The following is a 23865-nucleotide window of genomic DNA, read 5'->3' on the forward strand; positions in this document are numbered from 1 at the left end:
AAGCATGTCCTATAGAACACGCTTTCCCTAAAAAAAAGTTACTTACAAGGTGCACTTTTACCTTGCAGGACGCCACGTCGACAGAAATGTTCCCAACAAGACACACTTTTACCATATGTCACACAACCAACCAAAAATAATTTATTTATCTAAATAATATAAAACCCAAGCTAAACCCCTAATTTTATATAAGTTCAAAAAGTATACTTTTACCCTTTTGTCTACAATAGTTATATAAAATTAATTTTAAAGGTATTTTGAACTTAATCATATCAATTCATATTAGAAGTATACTTTTCTCTTTTGGGGCCCACAAACCTTTTTTTTTATATGACACAATATAATTTAAAAATTAAAATATAATAAAAATACCATCAATATGATGATCATAATAATAATAATAATAATAATATGACATGAACACATACATTATGAAGCTCTCTACAAGGTTTAAAATCAAATATCAAAGAACTACTAGCAATCAATTGTACAGATACATAATGAAGCAGCCAGACATCGGATCTTCACAAACACGTATAACATTACAACCACTGGAAAATTAGCAAAAAGACCATATATAAAAATAGAAAAGAAAATGTATAGAACACAATCTAATTGGTCAGGCCTTCAGTGAACTTGACGCCGGTTGCCGGCAACCATGAACGTCCGTTAAGGAACCTACCAACAGTGAAGGAATTAGCAGTGGCAGCATCTCGGATAATGTGGTAACCAGGCCATTTAACCCGTCCAGATAATGAAGAACCAGGGCCATAGTTCCTATACTCACCATACCAAAGTGTGTTCAAGGCGAAGTCGCCATACCACTCAAGCCACCCTCTAGGGTGCACCATACCACCCATGTAAGTATTCATAAAAACTGTCCTCGAATATGGCTTCCATGGCCTCCCTAAGTAAGTCGGTTGGGTGGCTAGAATATAGCTATTCTGAATCGAAAAGCCAGTGTTCTGATTCGGGCTTTTCCGCCCCTGAGCGGTAACCGTCACCTTCTGAAGTGGCAAAGGAACTCGAGTGAATATCTTGCAGTTCTGGAGAACAGCTGCACCATTGCCAAAAATGAAGTCTATGGTGCCATAAATGTTGCATTCTCGATAAAATTGGCGGAGGGAGTGAACGTAGAGGGTATCCTGATACCCTTCGATACTGCAACGAAAGAAAGCCGATTGATCGGAATCCACTCGGAGAGCCACCGCCTGGTGGTTCTCTGGTCCGGCCGTGTTTCGGAACGTTATGTCTCTTGCTATAAATCCCTTTCCAGAAACAGCTGCAAGAATCAAGTTTCAGAGAATTGTATGAAAAGATCAAAAGCGCAAGGAATATTACAAAACTTGGAAACTTTTATATTCCAGAAAAAAGCTTGATGAAGCGTGTGCAATCATAAATGGAATTTCACTTTACAAAAGTAATACTTCATTCAGTCATTCATATAATTAGGCTAATTGAATGCTTAAGTTCCATGAAAATTTAATCAGAATTGATAATATTTACCAACAGTGGCAGTTCGAAATGTTGTCCATCCTTGCATGAAATTCCGGTCCGCTGTGACTACAGTTTGTCCAATTCCATCACCGACAAGCATAATATTGGTTTTCTTCTTCTTCATGTCAATGTTCTCCTTGTAAACTCCCTTCTTCACATAAATGACGTACCTCCTATTATTATAACTTGGAGCTTCATTAATGGCATCGGTTATCGTCTGATAACGTCCACTACCATCTAACGACACAACGGCATCTGCATGCATGCGACTTGAATGATTTCGTAGAAGCTCTTGATCACCATCGGTTATCCATTCCGGAAATTTCGAGCTCGTATACGTGGAAGTGCTATTGCGGGGTGGTCGAAAAGGCAAGGTATGCAATTGAGTGTACATAGCTAAAACATTGCCGATGAGTTGCGTAACTTGTTTCAGGCTGCCTCTGATGAAGCTCTCAAGGTGTCGGTCGGTACCTTCGAAGCCTTCGAGGCAGGTATCTTGGTTACTCAACGCAGCACTTAACCAAGCTTTGAGGTTGCCTTCATATTCAGCACTTGTATCACCATCACGAATCTTTCTCATCTCAGTTAAAGACCAGGCCAACTCGGATACAGAGAAATCAAGGAGTTCCTTGCAATCTTCAATGGCAATTTGTTCACGATAACTGACAGACAAACCAGTGAACCTTGTCATCGTTTCAATGGCCTGTCTGGCTTCATTCAGCGTGGTCCTTAGTGCAGAATGCAAAACAGAAGATGGGGCGTGAGGCTCCAAGTTTTGAAGGTGAGTTTGAATATTTGAGAGGCATAAATCACGGTCATCAATGCCTTCGCAAGCCTGCATGAGCAATGGTTGAGTGTTTAAGTTGTGTTGGACATCAGATAAAACTTGAGATGAAGGTAAGAGTAAGAGAATAATAAGAAAAAAATTGGGAAAGGCCATTGTCTAAGGAGTTGAAGGAGAGAGGAAGGGAAATGTGGGTTTTGTTTTTACAGAGAACGTAAATATTTTTATAATGCAAAGAACTAAGGTATTGTTTGCTTTGAAAGAAAGGAAATGAGGTTTGAGTTATGAAAACAACTAGGTTTATGCTTTTCCCCTCACCAAGTTATGCTTTCTTTTAAGATTCTATCTTTATATTTTGTCTTGTGCTGTTGCGGTGGGACGTTGGGTGAGGAAAGGCGGGGGGGGGGCGGCGGTGAGGAGAGAAAATGTAATTTGATTACAATATATACAAAAATAATGTGTTCATGATTTCACCTTGAATTATTTTAATGGATTAGCATGCACATTCAACACCCTCTCATGTTTTATTATAATTTTTGAATTATCTACTATCAAATTCTTAGAATTATATTTTGATGACTTAATATATTATGGATCTGCTCTCTTTTTTTTATTGTCTAAAATACAATGTACATAAATATTTATAAAATATCATAAATTTAATTTTAACAAATAAAAAAGATAGTCCTATTTTTAATTTATACGTAATTTGTTTACAATTTTTAAAAAAATTAAAATACTTTTTTTATAAATTTATTTAGAGTTTCATTTATAAATTTATTTTTACTTTAAATCATGCATTTAAAATTATTACACGAAATTTGACTAACAATGTAATCAATAACAATTTTTATTTTTATTTTTTGAAAAATTCATCAGACTCGGGTTTTATAAATCAAGCCAAATAGAAAACCCAAGCGCAGGTTCCAGAAACAGAACAAAGGAAAATACTAAAAACCAACAAAACTTAAAAGAGCGGCTGACGAATAGCAGACATCCTAAGACCCAAAAACAACAAATAAAGAAAAATCTAGAAGCAAATTAAATGAAACAAAGAAACCCTACTAAGATTAGTACACACTCCTCAGTATTAAACACTAATTTAGCATTATATTTAAAAAATACTTTTAAAAAGTACTTTTTAAAATTACTTTTAAAAATTTTGATTTAAAATTTAAGTGTTTAGTATTGCTGTCAAAAAATACTTTTGAGAAATAAAATATTCATTTTAAACATAGAATTATAAAGTAATAAATATACATTTAAATACTATTCAAATTAGTTAATATTATGATATCTTACTAAGAATATAAAAATTATTTATTATGATTTATTGTTAATATTGTAATATATGAAGTAACAATTTTAAATATTTTTAAGTAATTAATATTAATTATTTATAAATTTTAATTAAATATTAATATAATTGTATTACTTTAAAAAATATTTTTTAAAATTTTAATTAATAATTTTAACACATTTGTATTATTTTAATTTGAATATATAACTAATATCAAATATTAACATAACAGAGAAAACATAGACCTATTACATGCATTTGAATTAAAGTTTCAAAGATGGGTAATATTTATATACCAAATACATCATCAAAATTTTACATTAACATTTACAATTTAAAATGAATTCATTAAACTAGAAGCTATAACATATCTTATTAATTCCATTTCAAAACCACTTGAATTTGTTGATTCACCACCACCATCATCAAGATGATCACTTGGCAAAGAAAGGTAACTTGCCTGTAAAACAATAAAAGAAATAGAGATCATAACTTGCCTGTGAGTCAAAGCCTTGGCAAGTTAATAATATTCTAGTATTTCCCAGCCCCTGTCATAAAATATCAAGAAAGTGAAGAGGTAAGGATGATTTCCTGTTTCCCGCAATTCATAACCTTTTTTGCTACAAGTTAGAAACTATCCAGAGAGGTATGCAATAAAGACAGAGCAATAAATAATTTGTCCCACATCATGCAAAAGCAATCTTGGATGCAAGCACATCAATTTTCAGATTTCTATCTCCCAAACCAAAAGGAAATAATGGAGTGATATAGGTCTCGGGAACTAGAAATTTCAAGAAATGAACTCAACATGGCTATGACGTGTTCCAAAGGTTTCGATCAGATTCAGTCTCATCTGATGCCTTGACTGTAGTCTCACCACACCTCTCCCAATCATTGCCTCCAGTAAATGCCATCTTACAGGAAGAAGGACAAGTTATTAAGTGCAATACCAATTAAACAACACATCAATCTGAATTTGTTTTTACTTTTTAACACCATATACAATTCCTACTTTTTTTGCTCACCAGTCCTCTTACTTTATCTACATATCACTCATGTTGCGTTCCAAGTTAAAATACTTAAAAAGAAAAGAAAAATCTGCAGTTAGAAGAAGCCATAGGACCAAATCATTCACCTACTTCCTCACGAGAGAAATAGGTGAATTTGAATGCATAAAATTGATAAACCATCATGAAACAATCCACAAATTTATATGAATATATCATACAACAAGTTAAGTAGGAAAATTCTAATGACATTACGCAAAATAAATTCATATTATACGTACAAAAGAGTATTCCACTAAAAACGATTTAGAATGAGCTAACTCGAATTTAAAATTTGACCGTTTAAAATTTTGTTTAACCCTGTCCATATTTATAATAATTAATTCAATGGTTAACTCATATTTTAAACTATTTATATTATTTAATAATTATATTTTTATTTATTAAAATTTTATATATAATTGTTTTAACAATTGTTTAAAAGTTTATATTATATAGATTTAATTTTGTAGTATAAATTAAATAATATATAAAAATAACTAATATAAAAATTACAAATTTCAAAATGGATTGAATTAAGCCCAGGCTTTGAATGTTTAAATTTAAACTTGGCTCATATTTTAATCAGGTTTAATTTGGGCATAATATTTTTGCAAAGACTAAAGCTTTCAAATTTAGATAGATAATCTAAATGTATATACTAAAATAGAAAAAATTGACTCAAACTATACTCTTTTATAATCTAAATTACTATAATTGTATTACGAGTTTTAGTTCGGATACAGGTTATGTTATTGCCACTTCCATCTCTTCAACAGTTGATTGATTGAAAGTAAAGAGAAATGTAACATTAATAAGGAATCAAAAGGTTTGGGTTGAAAGTATAGGTGTAGTTGGGGTTTTGGGCTGATTGTAAGTTCTCCAAATCTAGTTGTGAGGGGATGCCTCTATTGGTTTGTTACATGCTTTACTTATCTGAAAAGTTGACATATCTTAATGTAATGCAGCCCTAGGTGCCACTACTTTCATAAACCCGTTTTTGCTGAATATAACATATGACAAGTATATCATTTTGATATTTTTCAATTTTTTTCCTTCTTTAAAAATCGAATAAATTAAAATTACCAAGATTTTTCATTTGCTTTCTTTTGATGCTTCAATTCTTTCCTTAATTCTTTATAATTTTTTCTAGTCTTTATCTTACTAAAATATAACCCTAATCGCAGCCCAAAGCCACCACCTCAGTTTGCCACCCCAAAACCTCCCCGTTATCTCCGAAATCTTAGATTTTCAAGAACCGAACTACAACTTTTGGAAACCCCAATTAGAAAATCTCGATCAATTATTCCTTTTTTAGCTTCACTAGTATAAAAAGATAGTGCAAAAAATTGTTCAAAAGTCTCAACCTTTACCAACTACAAAATCTTAACAAAATTCTGTGTAATTTTATAAAAATAATTTATTATCAAATAACATATTAAATATTTAAGCATTATACTCCTAGAAAATTAAGCAATTAAAAGATTATTTCATCATCATTTGAATCTATCTGTGATTTTTCTACTACATGGACGCCTTTCTTCAAATGTTTAAAAATAAAACCATATATAAAACACAATTCAGATGCTCAAGGGAAGAACTAAAATTTGACACCAGAAAACTTGGTTTGTTTCAAAATAGATAAAGAAAGCCATGGCAACAGTTAATAAGCTTGCAAATAAATAACCCCCCCCCACCTGAACAGAAAACTTCTAAAAAGAAGAGAGAAATTTTAGTTCCCTCAGATCAGAATGAATCCAAAAGATATTTTAATCACTGGATTATCAGCATTAGCATGGTTTAAAAGCTATCATAGGGAACATTTTTAACACCAACACACATAAATATTAAAAATGAAAAATAGAGGAAAATTTCAAACTAAAAAAAGAGGGCTCAGATAAATGTTGGATTATGATTCAATTCCCAGACCTTTTCAAAAGGTCTCATAGAGCTGGGATTAGACATTCATCATCATCGACGACATATAGATAAAAAAAAACCGGGTAAACAAAAGGCGAAATAAACAATCAAAACAATTCTTTTTTCCTCTTTGAAGAAAATTCATAAAACCAGAAAAATAGATAGAAGAGATGAACAAGAGAAGGCGGCGTCTATCGGTTGAGAGAGCCAGCTATTTAAAGGGGAAGAAATGAGAAGGTATAGGGTTTAATTTTAGGTATTATGACAAATTTAACCTTTTACATCTTCTATCAATGGTAGGCGGCGGCCAACGGTTAAGATAGCCAGATATTTAAAGGGGAAGAAATGAGAAGGTATAGGGTTTAATATTAGGTGCAATGACAAATTTAACTTTTAATTTTTATATTTTTATTAATTTGGTATTTATTTTTATTGAATTTTATTCTCAATTTCTTAAAAAAAAAGTTAAATTTTACTATCAATTTTTAAAAAAGTTTAAATGTTTTTAATGAAAATGTTGACTAGTGTTAAATTTTAAATATGACAATTAGATTCACGTGTACTTAATATTTTTCTTAAATTTATGATGTATATATAAAAAATAATATTATGTTAATATATTACACATATATTGTCACACTAATATCGTTAAAATTTTTAATTAAAATTTTATTAAAAATTAGTTTAACTTTTGTGAAAGAAAAACAGTTAAATTTAGTTCAAAAATAATAAAATCGAAATTCTAAAAAGTTAAATCTTTTTATTTTAATGATGGTTGTAGCCAAGTATTGGATTCCCAAAGGCTAGAATGATTTTTGAGTAAATAAAGGGGTCCAATAGCCCGGATCTATATTCTGTTTTATGGTACATAGAGTTTATAAATGATAGATTTGATCATGGGTCGGGTCATTCAATCCGATCTAAAAGTTCGTTAAAAAAGTGAGAGAGTTCAGACAAAAGTTTAAGTTCAAAAGATGAGTTTAGGAAAAAAATGAGACTCGTTTTTAAAATGGGTTGGACCTCGGTTACAAATTTTTTTTTTTGGGCTCGACCTGGACCGACTGGATTTGTAATACTAATTTTTAATATTATTTTTAATATTCATACTAAGTTAATGAGATTAATTTTTAATAGTTGATTGGTTAATTTATAAATATTTTTAATATCATTTTTGTAATTTTTATAAATAAAGTTTTAAATAAATATTAATATTAATATTTTAAAATTTTTATTTAAATAAAGTATAAAACTACTTAAATTTAATATACAAAATATAATTATTTGTAATTTGTTTAAAAGACTGTTTATATAGATTTTAATTTATAAATAAAAATTAAAATTAAAAGATTGAAACGAAAAACATTGAGATAAACTGTTTGAGATTCCTTTTAATATTTTACCATAAAGAAACTAATTAAATGTGGTCTGAAACAGCATTAGTTAAAATTAGGGCCAGAACCATCATCAACAATCAAAGTTGAGGCAGAGGAGTCATATGGCAAATCAAACCCATCCATTTTCAAGCCTGAAACAGCAGAAAACCCGAATCCTGGATTTCCATGGGCACGAGGGCTGCGAATATCACCCACCTCTTCCCCTAAAAACATCCTGCGGCATGTTGATTGTAGCAAAAACATGTTCCATGAAACTAAATTTTCTTTTAATGATAAATCAGTATTGTAACTGAAACAAACTGTAATCAACTAAAATGGATGATATATTGCATGAATAACGCACAAGTTGACTAGAAAGAAAGAAAGAAAGACTCCTTATGAACAGCATTCCTCGACGTTATTGCTGTCACATATGATTGGTGGTTGTCTGTTGCTTTGGCCTAAGCTCAATCCCCTCCACAACTAGCCCTCCTTTAAGGTGCGTTCCTGTGACTTCCTTTAGTGACATCTTTACTTCTAAATCATCACCTCCATTATTATAAAAACTTCCCAATTCAATCTCAATCCATCCATCTTCACGTTTGCAAGCAACCCTTTCTTCCATTATCCCTCTAAAGGCCATTGATCTTAGAACTAATTCCATCCGGTTCGAATACCAGAGTGTTTCTAAACATTGTTTCTTACTTTCGTATTGCCGTAGATAAACATTCCCTTCTGATTTCGCATTTCCAATTTCCACTGTAACTTTTGATGGCAAAAAATCTAACCCATATGCACGATCCACAAATTTCACAATAACATAACACTCGTAGGTTGTTTTTGGAGACAGCATACCAGAATTGATCTTGCCTTGGATTTCCAACCACCATATGGTTCGAAGTTCTACTGCTACAACAAACCTGGGAATGAAAAAGTAGTTTAAACGGTTGGGACAATGAAAGGGAGAGGTTTAAGATAAAAGAAATTGAATAAATGTGAGAGACCTTGATGCTGGGAAAGGTTTCCAGGACCAGAAGAGAGGGTTGTCGGCCCATGCTATGTTCAACTCCCTTGCACTCAACATATATTGTTTTTTACCTGTTGTCTTCTCTAATGAAAACGTCTGTCAAATATTGCAAAATTATCTCTCTCATGGGTTGCCAAGTTTTCATGGTGTTATTGAACAATAGCCATCCAAGTTGAGAAATCATGGATCTCTTATTTGACCTGGCTATTGGAAGGGGGGCAGTTTACCAGGGTCATGTTTTGCATCCACAGGCGGGTGGAACAAATATGAATTTTTACATTAAAGAACTCATATTTGATCCACCACCTGTCAACAGAAAAACAACCTTGGTCAAACTGTTTTTGTTTTGTTTTTTGCATTAATTCCTCCGAACTCAGAATTTATGAATTAAAAAGCAGATTGCATATTTGCATTTGCTGGCACCTGCTTTCTATGGATCAATGATAGCTCTCCATTGATACATGAATGAATGGTGGGAGCAGACATATAGTAAGCCTTCATATACTTTTTCAGAAGGTGGTAAATAGTTTTAAAAAAAAAATTCTTAATAAAATAACTACTTTAGTAAACTAATGAATAATGTCGCATTAACTTGTTAGTTTTGAAAAAAAAAAAAAAACCCTGAAATTAAAATTGCTTTACCTTAAGGCCTCCATCAATTAGATGTGGGTTACATAACCTGAAGAACAAGTGTTTTTTGGAGGAGAAAATTAAAGGATGGCATAGCCTGGTGAGAATTTGTTGATAATCTGGTGGCAGGAATTTTTCCCAAACACTGTCGGAATTAGCTGAAATCCGAATGGAGGAAGAAACAAGCGAGATTCGACAGGCATCAATGGGAGATGTGAGGGAAAGAATATGTGCAAAGCAATCATCAGGTAAAAGATCTAAATTCATGATTCAAAAGCAAGAAGAAAGGTATGAGGTTTGAGGGGATGGATGTTTGTATATATGCGATATAGTGAAGGACTGAAATGCATCGTTAATATGACAACATATTCTTTGTTGGAGTTTGCTTTACATGACGACATGACCACAACATATGAGCACATCATGTAATACAATATTGTAGGATATCGGCCGTCTAATATTGAAATTTGAAATGATCCCAATTTGGGTTTTAACATATACAGTCAAATTCATCAAATTGTGGGGTAGTTTTTTATGTCAAAGTTGAGCTGCCAAGAATTCTGCTCTTTGGAACCATTTCATCACATTTAGTCGACACCATCAAAATTGGAGAAAAAGTTGGAACATATAAAATCTTGACTTAATATTCAAAATAAAATAAAAGTATAAATTAATTTTGGTTGGAATTATTAAAGATATTGTCCAAATCGATATGAATGGTAGGATATTGGTCTGGTCCTTTTCTAGATACATCCAATTGTTGTTCAATCAAAATTTCTGTCATTGACATCCGAGTGGAGAGACCAAAAATTTACTCCTATCCCAATATCTTTCTTTAATTCTAAGATAGTTCATTGTCTCCATCTCCAAAAATGCGTGTGAAAAGTGAATTTGAGGGTAATCTTTGGGAAGAACTCAACCCAAACTTCTTCCACAAATATGTGGGGACTAGTATTAAAGGTAAGTTTAAATAAATAATGTGTTTATTTGTAGTTAGTATAAATATAATGGTAGTAATAATATTACATATTGTAACAACATTATAACGTAAAATAAAAAATAAATTAAACACATCACACTATACTCTACCATTCATTCAAATCCATTCTAAATAATTTAAGTTTAATTATGAATAAACCATTTCAATGTGTAATAACACATTGGTTTGCAATTTGTTGGACTTTCACGTAGAAATTAATATGTTGTAATAAGTGTTACAACGGAACTTTGAAGCAAAATATTATAATAAAAGAATTAAAGTGTAAAATGGGATTAAGATTATTTAAGCAGTTTGAAAAGTAATTTTATCACTTCAAAGTTTTAACTTTAAGAATGAATCTATTAATTTTTTTTTTTAAATACAACTAATGATTAAAGCCTTAGTTAGTGGCAAATTTTGATGCTAAGTTTCGGGAGACTAATAAAACTTTTAAAAATCTTAAGATTTTAATGAGAATTTTTTCTTAAAAAAAAATAAGGGATTTAATTGAATTTTTTTGTAAGATTAATGAAAATTAAAATTTTTAAAAAATTTCAAAAAAAGAAATCAAAATTTTGTATACCAAGACCTTCAAGAGAATCCACCTTTGGCCCTAACTTGCTCAAAACTAGACCTGTCCATGGGTCGGACCATTCGGCTCGGTCTAAAAGTTCTCCCGAAAAGTGAGAGTGTTTGGGTAAAAATATAGGCCCGAAAAATGAGATTGGGAAAACAATAAGGCCCGTTTAGAATACAGATCAAGCCTCCAGCAAGGCGTTTTTGGCCTGGCTCTAATATGCAAAAAAAATTGATGTTCTTTTTTACTGCTTTCTTGTTGTTTTTTTATTGTTTTTTTTTCTACTATTTTGCTACTATTTTACTATTATGTTGCTATTATTTTGTTGTTATTATTTAGATATTGTATTACTCTTATTTTATTGTTAATTTTGTTACTATTTTAGAGGTATTTGCTTATTAAGTTGCACCTATTTTAGTGTTATTTAAGTATACATATTATTTTTTAATTTGTTGGGAAACATTTATTTTAATGTTTTTAGTATTTTGATGTATTATATTTTTAAAAATTATATAAAAAATTAATATGACCGAAGTCGAGCCCAGGTTTTAGTATTTTAGACCCATTTTTTGGACCAAACCAAACCCGAACCTAACAAATAAGTCTAAAATTTTAATTGAACCCGACCTATGAACACCTCTACTTATAACACGAATACAAAAATAGCCTCACTAATATACAATTGCTTGCACCAACTTTACCTAGATAACTTACAAGTGAATGAAAACTCTCCACTAAAGCTTAAGATATCAAAAATTAAACTACCCTAAAAATGTTCTCAAAATGAATTGAATAAAGCTCTTAAAAACCATTGCTAAGTATAAGTCCACGGTGGTACATGTGACATTTAAACTTATACAATATCATCTTAGCTTGTATTTTAAACTTGGTTAATTAATATTTGTGGCTTGCACTCAATTATTATTTTGGTATCTATAATTTTTTTGATATTTACATTTTTAATTATGTATCACTTTATCCTAACTGCTAACGCTGTTAAAAAATGATATGGCACGTCACTCAGTTTATATTTTTATTTTGAATAAATTAGAAAATAAAAAAATAATAAGAAAAAATCTCAAATTTTAAAAAAAAAGAAAACTATTAAAAATGTTCCAAAATTTTAAAAATATATTTTATTTTAAAATATATAAAATAGAAAAGAAACACAAAAATCCAAAAATAAAAAAGTCATAAAATCTCAAAAAAATTTTGAAAAATAAAAAATATATATAGAAAATTCCAAAAAATTAAAATATGATTTAGTGATCATTATTCGGAAGACGACTTGCGGTGAAATTATGATTATGTAGTAAACATTGACAAAAATTTGTTAATGAGTTGCTTATTGATTTCTTATAAGCTTACTATGATCCGTAGGTGTGGTTGGTCAATATTATAAGGGGTTAATACGTAGTTTGTATTTCAATAGTTAGATTAACGTGTTAGTAATCCAATTGTAGGCGGTTCGTGTGTGGATCTCACAAGATATCGTCACAAACAGTGTATAACTAACACCCTCTTTCTTAGTCTAGATCGGCAAAAGTTGAAAAGCCAAAATCTGAAAATCGGTATTTTGTAGATTTGAAAAAGCGAATGCTCGTGAGGTAAATCGATTAATGTTTTTGGTAAGCTGCAAAATTTGGACTGCAAAGTGCATGACTTTTGTGCCCTCGATATTTTTGGGCTTAATGGGCCAAAATTGGAATGATGAGCCAACGAGGCCAATTCAGTAAGAACCCTCGGTACATGATTCTGTTAGTATGTGAAAAGTAGGAATATGTATGAAAAACCCTAAAATAGATAAATTACTGAAATACCTTTAAAAGTGGAAAATTTACGCTTTACCCCTAGTAGATAAATTACCAAAATATCCCTAGGGTTAAATTGACCTAAATGCATGTTTGATCGTTGTTATTTATCGCATGCCATGTTGTTATTATCTCGATGCATGGGATTGGGATATTGACGAGGAAGTATTGAAAGTGGCTTGTCCACGATCTTGGAGGCTTTGCCTCAATTTATCGTTAATCGAGCAAGAAGGTCAAAATCGTGGAGTGTTGGGTGGGTGGGTTGAGCTATTCCCACATGGAGTGTAGGGTGGTACGGGTGGAGTGTAGTGGTTGGTGGGTTGAATAGTCTCCCTAAATGGGCTTGCATATATTATTGATGTTGCATGTATTTTGAAATGGGCCTATGGGCCATCATCATTATCTGAATAAGGGCTAAGGCCCGGTTTATTATAATCAAAAGGGCTCGTCCAAGACCATCACATTACTGAATGGGCTTAGGCCAATAGGCTTGAGCCGGCTTGGGCTTTGAATGTGTTTTCCTTACACATCGAGTTTCCTCAAACTCACCCCTTTTATTTTCATCCACGTAGGAAATCCCCAACCATAGTGGGCTTGGAGCTGTGAGGGAATTCGGAGTGGCCACCCGTTCTGAAAGTTTGGTTTTCTTTTGGTGAACTGGACATCCTATTATTTACGTTGAGGTTTGGGTTTTTAAATGTAATAAGGCCGCTTAATTATTTTTGATGGTTTTAATATGTATTACTAAGATAGATATTACTTATTTTAACTGTTGAAATTGGATAGCTTTAGGGCGCGTTTTCAAAAAAAAAAAACAACAATTGATTTTAAAATAACACGACAACAAGCAAAGCATCCGCAATGAAAGTATTTTCCAAAATTAATCACTTTTCCTAAAAATGACTTAATCAAATCGGTTTCCTAGAAATAGACATGACGTTAAGGTGTGGCAATGGCGGTGTGCATGTCTAGCATTGGATCCGAAGGGAGCTTGGTACTTAAGTAGACCGATAGACTCACCTTCTCTTTTCTGGTTTCCTACCTGGTGCACAGCTTCCATTCACTTTAACCTATAATGAAATTATCTTTTAAAACACTAAGTAGGTTTTTCTGGATCAACAATATAAAATGTTTTGAACGCTTCGATGTGGCATGTCGGATCTGGCCACAACGTCTGGGCCAGGTTTGAGGTGTTACATTTAGTGGTATCAGAGCCTAGGTTGCAACAACTCGGCTGTGGATCGGGTAAAAAAAAGGTTTTCAAAACTTTATGCCAAAAAAAAAGAGAGAGGGTATTTTTTAAAAAAAAAACCTGACTTTTGAAAATAAATTTCCTGTTTAAAGGAGATAATCTCCGAACTTGTTTTTTTTTTACACAAATATTTGGAAAATGGATTTCAAAAAGCCTAAATCTTTTAAGTTTATCTGAAAACTGATGAGGTGGCACATCAATCCCCACACCAAGGTCAAAGTACTATTCATTTTATATACTTGAATCTGCATCAGTAGTTAGTACTAAACCTTAGAGATAGTATTATAGATAATGTAGCGTAAAGGCTATAAAACTGAGACTATAGGGTAAGCTAAGCCCTTGGAAACTGAGATAGTAGCTAAACTGTGGTTATGCGAGAACAACTCTGAAACCTTATCTGTTCATAAGATATTCTATAATAAACAGTAGAAACAGTAAACTAACTGCATAAAATTTGTAATCAAATAAATCGATATGAGTACGTGAGCTACTCGGGGAAGAGGCCGTGGTCGAGGCTGTGGTCGAGGCCGAGGTAGTACTGAAGCTGGATCTTCGTCTTCTGAACACATACCTGCTGGAGTAGCACAACCACCACTGGTGGATGAGAATCGGCTGTATGATCTAGCCACGAGGGATGACGCTCTGTCCCAGACGATGTTAAGAGTTTTGGAAAGGGTGGCCGGAGCTAATATCGGGCCTATGAATAGGGGGTCTATTTCTGAGCGACTCCAGGCCAACGGAGCGGAAGTTTTTAGGGGTGTATCTGGAGTAGCCCCAAATGTGGCTGAGTACTGACTGGAAGCCACGGAGTGGATTATGGATGACTTGGACTGCTCAGTGGAGCAAAAGTTAAAAGGAGCAGTATCCTTACTACGGGATGAGGTGTATCAGTGGTGGATCACTGTGAGAGAGGGTACCCCAGCTGAGAGGGTAACTTGGGAGTTGTTTAAGCAGTCTTTCAAAGCGAAGTGTGTCGGAGATAGTTATGTGGATGCGCGAAGGAAGGAATTCCTGAACCTAACCCAGGGTGGTAAGACCGTTGCTGAATATGAGGCAGAGTTTCTGCGATTGAGCCGGTATGCTAATGGTATTGTCTCTACAGAATACGAGCTCAATGTTCGCTTTGAAGATGGCCTCAGGGATGAGCTAAGGGTGCTCATAGCTCCGCAGAGAGAGCGTGATTTTACTGCACTGGTAGAAGAGGCTAAGATAGCCGAAGAGGTGAAGCAAGCTGCACGAAGGAACCGTGACAGGGATCGAAACCAGTTCAGGAGAGATACTGGACCAACTGGTGCTGCAAACCGGAATGTTAAGAGAGCTAGGATGGAGGAACCAGTTCGAGAGGTTCCGGTAAACACTGTTAGACCACAAGCTTGTGGAGATTGTGGTAGAATGCATCTGGGGGAATGTTGGAAACGTTCTGGGGCTTGTCTTCGTTGTGGATCAAAGGAACATAAGATTAGAGATTGTCCTAAGAGGCCAGCTCTGGCTCAAGTGGTTGAACAAAGGGCTGTGCAACCCGTGCAACCAGCGCAAGGTGGACCGTCGCCGTCGAGAGGTCGTGGCCAAGGTCGCGGTGGCAATGGCCATGGACGTGGGGCACTTGGAAGGGGTATTGTTAACACTGAGGCTAGTCAGCCAGCTGTGGTATATGCTGCTCGTCGCCGCGAGGAGGGTGACTCACCTGATGTCATAACTGGTACGTTTTTTATCTCTGACGTACCCTATACTGCTCTGATAGATGTGGGGTTAACTCATTCATATGTTGCATGTGATATTTCTGGGGCATTGGGCGTTCACTTTGAGGAAACTGTGTGTGGGGTAACTGTGATAAGTCCGTTAGGTCACTCAGTTAAATTAGAGAAACTCTTTAGGGAGGTGCATTTAAAAACTCAAGGTAGGATTTTCTGTGGAGATTTAATGGAGTTATCATTCTGAGAATTCGATTTGATCTTAGGGATGGATTGGCTGACCAAGCATAGGGCAACGCTGGTTGTGCAACTAAGAGGATGGTGTTAAGGACTATTGAGGATAAGGAGGTAATGATTATTGGGAAACGAAGAGATTACTTGTCCAATGTGGTATCAGCTTTAAGGGCTGAGAAACTGATGCGTAAGAGATGCGAGGCGAACTTGGCTTTTGTAAATCAAGTTGAAACTGGGGATCTGACTGTGGATACCGTCAGGACTGTTAGGGAATTCCGAGATGTTTTCCCAGAGGAGTTTCCTGGATTGCCTCCGAATCGGGAAGTAGAGTTTGGAATCGATTTGTTACTTGGAACAGCTCCAGTATCCATTGCACCCTATAGAATGGCACCAAATGAGTTAGTGGAACTGAAAGCTCAAATCCAAGAGTTGTTAGATAGAGGCTTCATTAGACCTAGTGTGTCTCCATGGGGAGCACCGGTTCTGTTTGTGAAGAAAAAAGATGGGACAATGTGCATGTGCATCGATTACCGCCAGTTGAACAAACTGACGATAAAGAACAAATACCCACTGCCAAGGATTGATGATTTATTTGACCAACTTAGAGGAGCTTCGGTATTTTTCAAGATTGACCTTCAATCTGGATACCATCAATTAAGGGTAAAGGAAGTGGATATTCATAAGACAACATTCAGGACTTGATATGATCATTACGAGTTCCTGGTTATGCCGTTTGGGTTGACGAACGCACCTGCCGCTTTCAGGAATCTGATGAATCGAGTGTTCCAACCTTACTTGGACCGATTAGTGGTAGTTTTCATCGATGATATTCTGGTATACTCGGAAATCGAGGAGAAATATGAGGAGCATCAACGTATTGTGCTGCAAATGCTGAGAGAGAAGAAACTGTATGCAAAGTTTAGTAAGTGTGAATTTTGGTTGCGAGAAGTGGCTTTTCTAGGTCATGTGGTTTCTGCTGAAGGAATTAGAGTGGATCCTCAAAAAGTTGAGGCAGTTCTGGGATGGAAGCCACCAAAATCAATATCGGAAATTCAGAGTTTTCTGGGTTTAGCAGGCTATTACCGAAGGTTCGTAGAAGGATTTTCTCTGATTGCTGCACCATTGATGAAACTGTTAAGGAAAGGAGTAGCATTTGTCTAGACTGAGAGTCAGCAAAAAGCTTTTGACCATTTGAAAAAGGTATTGACTGAAGCACCAGGTGTTGATTCAACCGAGTCTGGAAGGACTTTCTTGTGTCTGCCGATGCGTCGCATGTGGGGTTAGGATGTGTACTGATGCAAGAGGGTAAGGTGGTCACTTATGCTTCGCGACAGCTTAAGCCTCATGAAGCGAACTACCTTATGCACGACTTAGAGCTAGCAGCAGTGATCTTTGCGTTGAAAATCTAGAGACATTACTTATATGGAGAAAAGTGTATCATATACATGGACCATAAGAGCCTAAAGTATCTGTTAACTCAAAAGGAGTTAAACCTTAGGCAACGAAGATGGGTAGAGTTGCTTAAGGATTACGACTGTTCGATTGAGTACCACTCAGGTAAGGCTAACGTGGTGGCTGATGTGTTGAGTCGAAGGCTTGTTTCTGATTTGAGAGCCTTGTTTGTACGTTTGAGTCTATTTGATGATGGAAGTTTGTTAGCAGAATTGCAAGTGAGACCTATTTGGACTGAGCAGATTAAAGAAAAATATTTGAAGGATAACTCGTTGGTTCTTCGGTTTCAGTAAGTTGAAAAGGGTGAGAATGAGGATTTTGGACTGAATACTGAAGGAGTTTTATACTTCCGAGGAAGAATTTATGTTTCAAGGACTCGACTTGAGATACCAATATTGAAGGAAGCTCATGGGGACTTTGTGCCATGCATCCCGGAGGGAATAAGTTGTATCACGACTTGCGAGAACTGCACTAGTGGCACGGGCTTAAACAAGAAGTAATGGAGTTCGTGGGAAATGTCGACATGCCGCAAGTGAAAGTGAACATCAATTTCATACGGATTACTACAACCGTGAAAATTCCATTGTGGAAGTGGGAGAGAGTCACTATGGACTTTGTGAGTGGGCTACCTTTGACACCCACCAAGAAAGATTCTGTGGGTAGTGGTGGATAGGTTACCAAAATCGCCCATTTCATACCGGTTAGATTGATTACTCCCCGCAAAAGTTGGCTAGGTTGTATGTGGCAGAGATAGTGCGACTACATAAAGTGCCAGTGTCGATTATTTCCGACTGAGACCCTAGGTTTACATCTCGGTTCTGGAAGAAGTTGCAGGAGGCATTGGGTACACGTTTGGATTTTAGTATCGCCTTTCACCCACGCATGATGGACAAATCGAGAGGGTTATTCATTTTGGAGGATATGTTAAGGGGTTGTATCATCGATTTTAGTGGGAGTTGGGAGGATTACTTACCATTGGCAGAGTTTGCATACAATAATAGCTACCAAGCAAGTATTCAGATGGCTCCATATGAGGCACTTTATGGGCAGAGATGTCGTACGCCTACGTGTTGGACAGAGTTGGGTGAACGACAAGTGCTTAGACCGGAGTTGGTGCCAGATACTGAAAGTAAGGTTAAGTTGATAAGAGATCGATTAAAGGAGGCATCTGATAGACAAAAGTCGTATGCGGATCCAAAGCGCAAAGAGATAGAGTTCGCGGTTAGGGATATGGTTTTCTTAAAGGTTTCACCTTGGAAGAAGATCTTAAGATTCGGCAAAAAAGGCAAATTGAGTCCGCAGTTTATAGGGCCTTATCGGGTTCTTAAGAGGGTAGGGCCAGTAGCGTATCAGTTAGAGTTACCACCAGAGTTAGACAGAATCCATTATGTCTTTCATGTGTCTATGTTAAGACGATATCGATCGGATCCCTCACATGTTGTGCCAGTGGAGGAGATTGAAGTAAGGACTGATTTGACCTTTGAGGAAGAACCCATACAAATTTTAGATTGAGAGGTTAAAGTTCTAAGAAGGAAGTTGGTTCCGTTGGTAAAAGTACTGTGGCGTAATCATGGAAGGGAAGAAGCTACTTGGGAATCAGAAGAGACTATGCGTCAACAATACCCTCAACTATTTGGATCAGGTAAATTTCGAGGCTAAAATTTCTTTAAGGGGGATAGAGTTGTAACGCCCCAATTTTCGGGAATTCTGTGAATGTTGGCATAGGTTTAATTATGTTAGTGGGCCTCTAGAAGGCCCAAGCTTAAGATAGAACCCAACAATTTTAGTTAATTTTTGTTTCATAAGAAAAGTGAAATTATGAAATATGACCTATGTGAAAATGTTTGAAAATGCTATAAGCTAAATTGAAGTGGCCAAATAACTAGTAGTGCAAAATAGGAGGATTTGCATGACAAACCTCCCATTTTACATGAAGTGGCCAGCCATCATGTTGTTGTAGACAATATGAGCACTTAATATCCATAATTCATGGTAAAAATTGATAATGGGTTAGGTAAATGTTCCATGATAATGGATTAGGCAAATATTCCATGATAATGGGTTAGGTAAATGTTCCATGATAATGGCTTAGGTAAATATTCCATGATGGGCATTTCATGTCTTTTGTATTAAAGAATTAAATGGATGAAATATGAAATTTTATTAAGAGAAAAAGGGGTGAAAAGAACAAAGTTTTGTCCATCTTTGTTCATCATAGCTGAAAGTTAAAGAAGAGAAAGGAGAGGAGAAAGCTCTTGAATGTTTGGTCACTTGGGGAAGAAAATTGAAGGTAAGTTCATGGTAGTTTGCTTCTATCTTGATGTTCATGAGTTCTTTTTGATTCTACCTTAACTCTTGAAGCATATTTTGGTTTTTGGTTGTATTGTGAGCATTTGGTCATGAATTAAAATGAAGGAAATGGTTGTTGTTTCATGTTCTTTTGATGAAAAATGGAAGATAGGTGAAGTTGAGCCAAACGAATGAACATGCATGTGCCTTAGATGCTAAAGGGAAAAATCGGCTAATATGTTGTGCTTTAAAATGATGAAATGGAGATTATACTTAAGTAAAATCATAGATATGTGATGATTGATTGGTGATATACATGTTTAAATAACATGCATGCAAGTTATGTGTGAAAGAGTGAATTTGGTAATAAATCTGCTTGGGACAGCAGTAGTAACTTAATTTTGGAAAATCACCATAAATTGTGGGAGATGAATTAGAAGCTGAATAAATTATGTAATTAAAGCTTGTTGAGTCTAGTTTCAAATGAAATAAACGAAAACATATTTTGAATTATGTACAATAATAAATTTGATTCGTAATGAAGAGTGGTCAGATTAGTCAAACAGTGAAACATGCGAAACTTTGAGAAAAATCTGGTATTGATTGGACAAACCAAAAATTCTGAAAATTTTATGGATATAAGATATATGAGTCTATTTTCAAGGAAAATTAACGGCACTTGATTTGGAGTTTCGTAGCTCCAGTTATAAATGATTTAGTGACTGTTGCTCAGGAAGACAGCTTGCAGTGAAATTATGATTATGTGGTAAACATTGACAAAAATTTGTTAATGAGTTGCTTATTGATTTCTTATAAGCTTACTATGATCTGTAGGTGTGGTTGGCTAAATATTATAAGGGGTTAATACGTAGTTTGTATTTGAATAGTTAGATTAACGTGTTAGTAATCCAATTGTAGGCGGTTCGTGTGTGGATCTGGTCAGCATATCGTCGCAAATAGGTGTGTAACTAACACCCTCTTTCTTAGTCTGGATCGGCAAAAGTTGAAAAGCCGAAATACTGAAAACCGGTATTTTGTAGATTTACAAGTGTGCGAATGCTCGTGAGGTAAATCGATTAATGTTTTTGGTAAGCTGTAAAATTTGGACTGCAAAGTGCATGATTTCTGTGCCCTCGATATTTTTAGGCTTAATGGGCCAAAATTGGCATGATGGGCCAACGGGCCCAATTCGGTAAGAACCCTCGGTACGTGATTCTGTTAGTACGTGAAAAGTAGGAATATGCATGAAAAACCCTAAAATAGATAAATTACTGAAATACCTTTAAAAGTGAAAAATTTATAGTTTTACCCGTAGTAGATAAATTACCGAAATATCCCTAGGGTTAAATTGACCTAAATGCATGTTTGACTGTTGTTATTTATTGCATGCCATGTTGTTATTATCTGATGCATGGGATTGGGATATTGACGAGGAAGTATCTGAAAGTGGCTTGTCCACGATCTTGGAGGCTTTGCCTCAATTTATCGTTAACCGAGCAGACAAAGGTCAAGAATCGTGGAGTGTTAAATTGGGTGGGTTGAGCTATTCCCACATGGAGTGTAGAGCTGGTACAGGCGAGTGTAGTGGTTGGTGGGTTGAGTAGTCTCCCCAAATGGGCTTGCATATGTTATTGATGTTGCATGTATTTTGAAATGGGCCTATGGGCCATACAGTTATCTGAATAAGGGGCTAATGCCCAGTTTATTGTAATCTGAAAAGGGCTCTGGTCTAGTACCACTGTTACGTGAATGGGCTTAGGCCCAATAGGCTTGAGCTGACTTGAGCTTTGAATGGGTTTTCCTTACACACTGAGTTTCCCCAAACTCACCCCTTTTATTTTCATCCACGCAGGAAATCCCCAACCATAGTGGGCTTGGAGCTGTGAGGAAATTCGGAGTGGCCACCCGTTCTGAAAGTTTGGTTTTCATTTGGTGAACTGGACATCCTATTATTTACATTGAGGTTTGGGTTTTTAAATGTAATAAGGCCGCTTAATTATTTTTGATGGTTTTAATATGTATTACTAAGATAGATATTACTTATTTTAACTGTTGAAATTGGATAGTTTTAGGGCGCGTTTTCAAAAAAAAAAACAACAATTTATTTCAAAATAACACGACAACAAGCAAAGCATCCGCAATGAAAGTATTTTCCAAAATTAATCACTTTTCCTAAAAATGACTTAATCAAATCGGTTTCCTAGAAATATACATGACGTTAAGGTGTGGCAATGGCGGTGTGCATGTCTAGGATTGGATCCGAAGGGAGCTTGGTACTTAAGTAGTCCGATAGACTCACCTCCTCTTTCTCGATTTCCTACCTGGTACACAGCTTCTATTCACATTAACCTATAATGAAATTATCTTTTAAAACACTAAGTAGGTTTTTCTGGATCAACAATATAAAATATTTTGAACGCTTCGATGTGGCATGTCGGATCCGGCCATAACGTTTGGGCCGGGTTTGGGTTGTTACATTTAGTGGTATCAGAGCCTAGGTTGTAACAACTCGACTGTGGATCAGGTAAAAAAAAGGGTTTTAAAAACTTTATGCCAAAAAAAAAGAGAGAGGGTATTTTTTTAAAAAAAAAACCTAACTTTTGAAAATTTCCTGTTTAAAGGAGATAATCTCCGAACTTGTTTTTTTTTTTACACAAATGTTTGGAAACTGGATTTCAACAAGCCTAAATCTTTTGAGTTTATCTGAAAACTGATGAGGTGGCACACTGAATCCCCGGCACTAAGGTTGTAAATACTATTCTGTTTTATATACTGAATTGTACTGTAGTTAGTACTAAACCTTAGAGATAGTATTATAGATAATGTAGCGTAAAGGCTACAAAACTGAGACTATAGGGTAAACTAAGCCCTTGGAAACTGAGACAGTAGCTAAACTGTGGTTACGCGAGAACAACTCTGAAACCTTATCTGTTCATAGGATATTCTATAATAAACAGTAGAAACAGTAAACTAACTGCATAAAATTTGTAATCAAATAAATCGATATGAATACGTGAGCTACTCGGGGAAGAGGCCGTGGTCCAGGCCGTAGTCGAGGCCGAGGTAGTACTGAAGCTGGATCTTCGTCTTCTGAACACATACCCGCTGGAGTAGTACAACCACCACTGGTGGATGAGAATCGGCTGTATGATCTGGCTGCGGGGGATGACGCTCTGTCCCAGGCCATGTTAAGAGTTTTGGAATGGGTGGCCGGAGCTAATATCGGGCCTATGAATAGGGGCTCTATTTTTGAGCGACTCCGGGCTAACGGAACGGAAGTTTTTAGGGGTGTATCTGGAGTAGCCCCAAATGTGGTAAGCTTCGACCGAAGCCACGGAGTGGATTATGGATGACTTGGACTGCCGATGGAGAAAAAGTTAAAAGGAGCGAGATCCTTACTACGGATGAGGCGTGTCGGTGGTGGATCATTGTGAGAGAGGTACCCAAATGAGAGGGTAACTTGGGAGTTGTTTAAGCGGTCTTTCAAGGCGAAGTATGTCGAGCTAGCTATGTGGATCTTGTGAAGGAAGGAATTCCTGAACCTGACCCAGGGTGGTAAGACCGTTGCTGAATATGATGCAGAGGTTTGGGTTTTTAAATGTAATAAGGCCGCTTAATTATTTTTGATGGTTTTAATATGTATTACTAAGATAGGTATTACTTATTTTAACTGTTGAAATTGGATAGCTTTAGGGCGCGTTTTCAAAAAAAAAAACAACAATCGATTTCAAAATAACACGACAACAAGCAAAGCTTCCGCAATGAAAGTATTTTCCAAAAGTAATCACTTTTCCTAAAAATGACTTAATCAAATCGGTTTCCTAGAAATATACATGAAGTTAAGGTGTGGCAATGGCGGTGTGCATGTTTAGGATTGGATCCAAAAGGAGCTTGGTACTTAAGTAGTCCGATAGACTCACCTCCTCTTTTTCGATTTCCTACCTGGTGCACAGCTTCCATTCACTTTAACCTATAATGAAATTATCTTTTAAAACACTAAGTA

The 23865-nt window shown here is 35.3% G+C and overlaps 2 protein-coding genes, 2 long non-coding RNA genes and 2 other non-coding genes across 7 annotated transcripts in view; 1 reads left to right on the forward strand and 5 right to left on the reverse strand.

Annotated features, from left to right (window-relative positions):
• Positions 1 to 449: 449 nt before the first annotated feature.
• On the reverse strand, positions 450 to 2500 carry LOC108463122 (putative pectinesterase/pectinesterase inhibitor 22). The gene is made up of 2 exons (XM_017763072.2): positions 1507 to 2500; positions 450 to 1282 (listed from the first exon to the last, which is right to left on the reverse strand). The coding sequence occupies exons 1-2, from the start codon at positions 2435 to 2437 to the stop codon at positions 612 to 614; spliced, it is 1602 nt and encodes a 533-aa protein (XP_017618561.1). The 5' UTR covers positions 2438 to 2500; the 3' UTR covers positions 450 to 611.
• Positions 2501 to 3760: 1260 nt separating this feature from the next.
• On the reverse strand, positions 3761 to 4987 carry LOC128286441 (uncharacterized). The gene is made up of 2 exons (XR_008276999.1): positions 4390 to 4987; positions 3761 to 4041 (listed from the first exon to the last, which is right to left on the reverse strand). It is a non-coding gene; the product is annotated as an uncharacterized LOC128286441 (long non-coding RNA).
• Positions 4988 to 6361: 1374 nt separating this feature from the next.
• On the reverse strand, positions 6362 to 6448 carry LOC128287284 (small nucleolar RNA snoR53Y). The gene has a single exon (XR_008277982.1). It is a non-coding gene; the product is annotated as a small nucleolar RNA snoR53Y (small nucleolar RNA).
• Positions 6449 to 6512: 64 nt separating this feature from the next.
• On the reverse strand, positions 6513 to 6610 carry LOC128287276 (small nucleolar RNA snoR69Y). Its single transcript, XR_008277973.1, has one exon. It is a non-coding gene; the product is annotated as a small nucleolar RNA snoR69Y (small nucleolar RNA).
• Positions 6611 to 8185: 1575 nt separating this feature from the next.
• On the reverse strand, positions 8186 to 9903 carry LOC108463319 (F-box protein PP2-B15-like). Of its 2 annotated transcripts, none has more exons than XM_017763272.2 (3): positions 9590 to 9903; positions 8925 to 9025; positions 8186 to 8840 (listed from the first exon to the last, which is right to left on the reverse strand). In XM_017763272.2, exons 1-3 carry the CDS (start codon positions 9842 to 9844, stop codon positions 8348 to 8350), a joined length of 849 nt encoding a protein of 282 aa, XP_017618761.1. In that variant the 5' UTR covers positions 9845 to 9903; the 3' UTR covers positions 8186 to 8347. The 2 variants fall into 2 exon arrangements, with proteins under 2 accessions (XP_017618761.1, XP_017618760.1); XM_017763271.2 differs by having other exon boundaries at positions 8925 to 9043.
• A 9852-nt stretch (positions 9904 to 19755) lies between these two features.
• Positions 19756 to 23865, forward strand: part of LOC128286906 (uncharacterized) — an 83743-nt gene continuing 79633 nt past the window's right edge. Inside the window, exons 1-2 of the long non-coding RNA XR_008277595.1 lie at positions 19756 to 19863; positions 20781 to 20822. This is a non-coding gene — a long non-coding RNA (uncharacterized LOC128286906). The remainder of the gene's footprint in view (positions 19864 to 20780; positions 20823 to 23865) is intronic.

The sequence above is a fragment of the Gossypium arboreum genome, chromosome 13 (genome assembly GCF_025698485.1).
Source record: "Gossypium arboreum isolate Shixiya-1 chromosome 13, ASM2569848v2, whole genome shotgun sequence".
Lineage (NCBI taxonomy): Eukaryota > Viridiplantae > Streptophyta > Magnoliopsida > Malvales > Malvaceae > Gossypium > Gossypium arboreum.

Excerpts from the sequence above, each read along its gene's own strand:
- LOC108463122 (XM_017763072.2), bottom strand. The coding sequence starts at position 2,437 with ATGGCCTTTCCCAATTTTTTTCTTATTATTCTCTTACTCTTACCTTCA. Across the intron at positions 1,283-1,506 it reads ATTTCGAACTGCCACTGTTG|CTGTTTCTGGAAAGGGATTT; the intron begins GTAAATATTATC and ends TGATTCTTGCAG.
- LOC108463319 (XM_017763271.2), bottom strand. The coding sequence starts at position 9,844 with ATGAATTTAGATCTTTTACCTGATGATTGCTTTGCACATATTCTTTCC. Across the intron at positions 9,044-9,589 it reads TAATTGATGGAGGCCTTAAG|ACGTTTTCATTAGAGAAGAC; the intron begins GTAAAGCAATTT and ends AATATTTGACAG. Across the intron at positions 8,841-8,924 it reads AAACCTTTCCCAGCATCAAG|GTTTGTTGTAGCAGTAGAAC; the intron begins GTCTCTCACATT and ends TTTCATTCCCAG.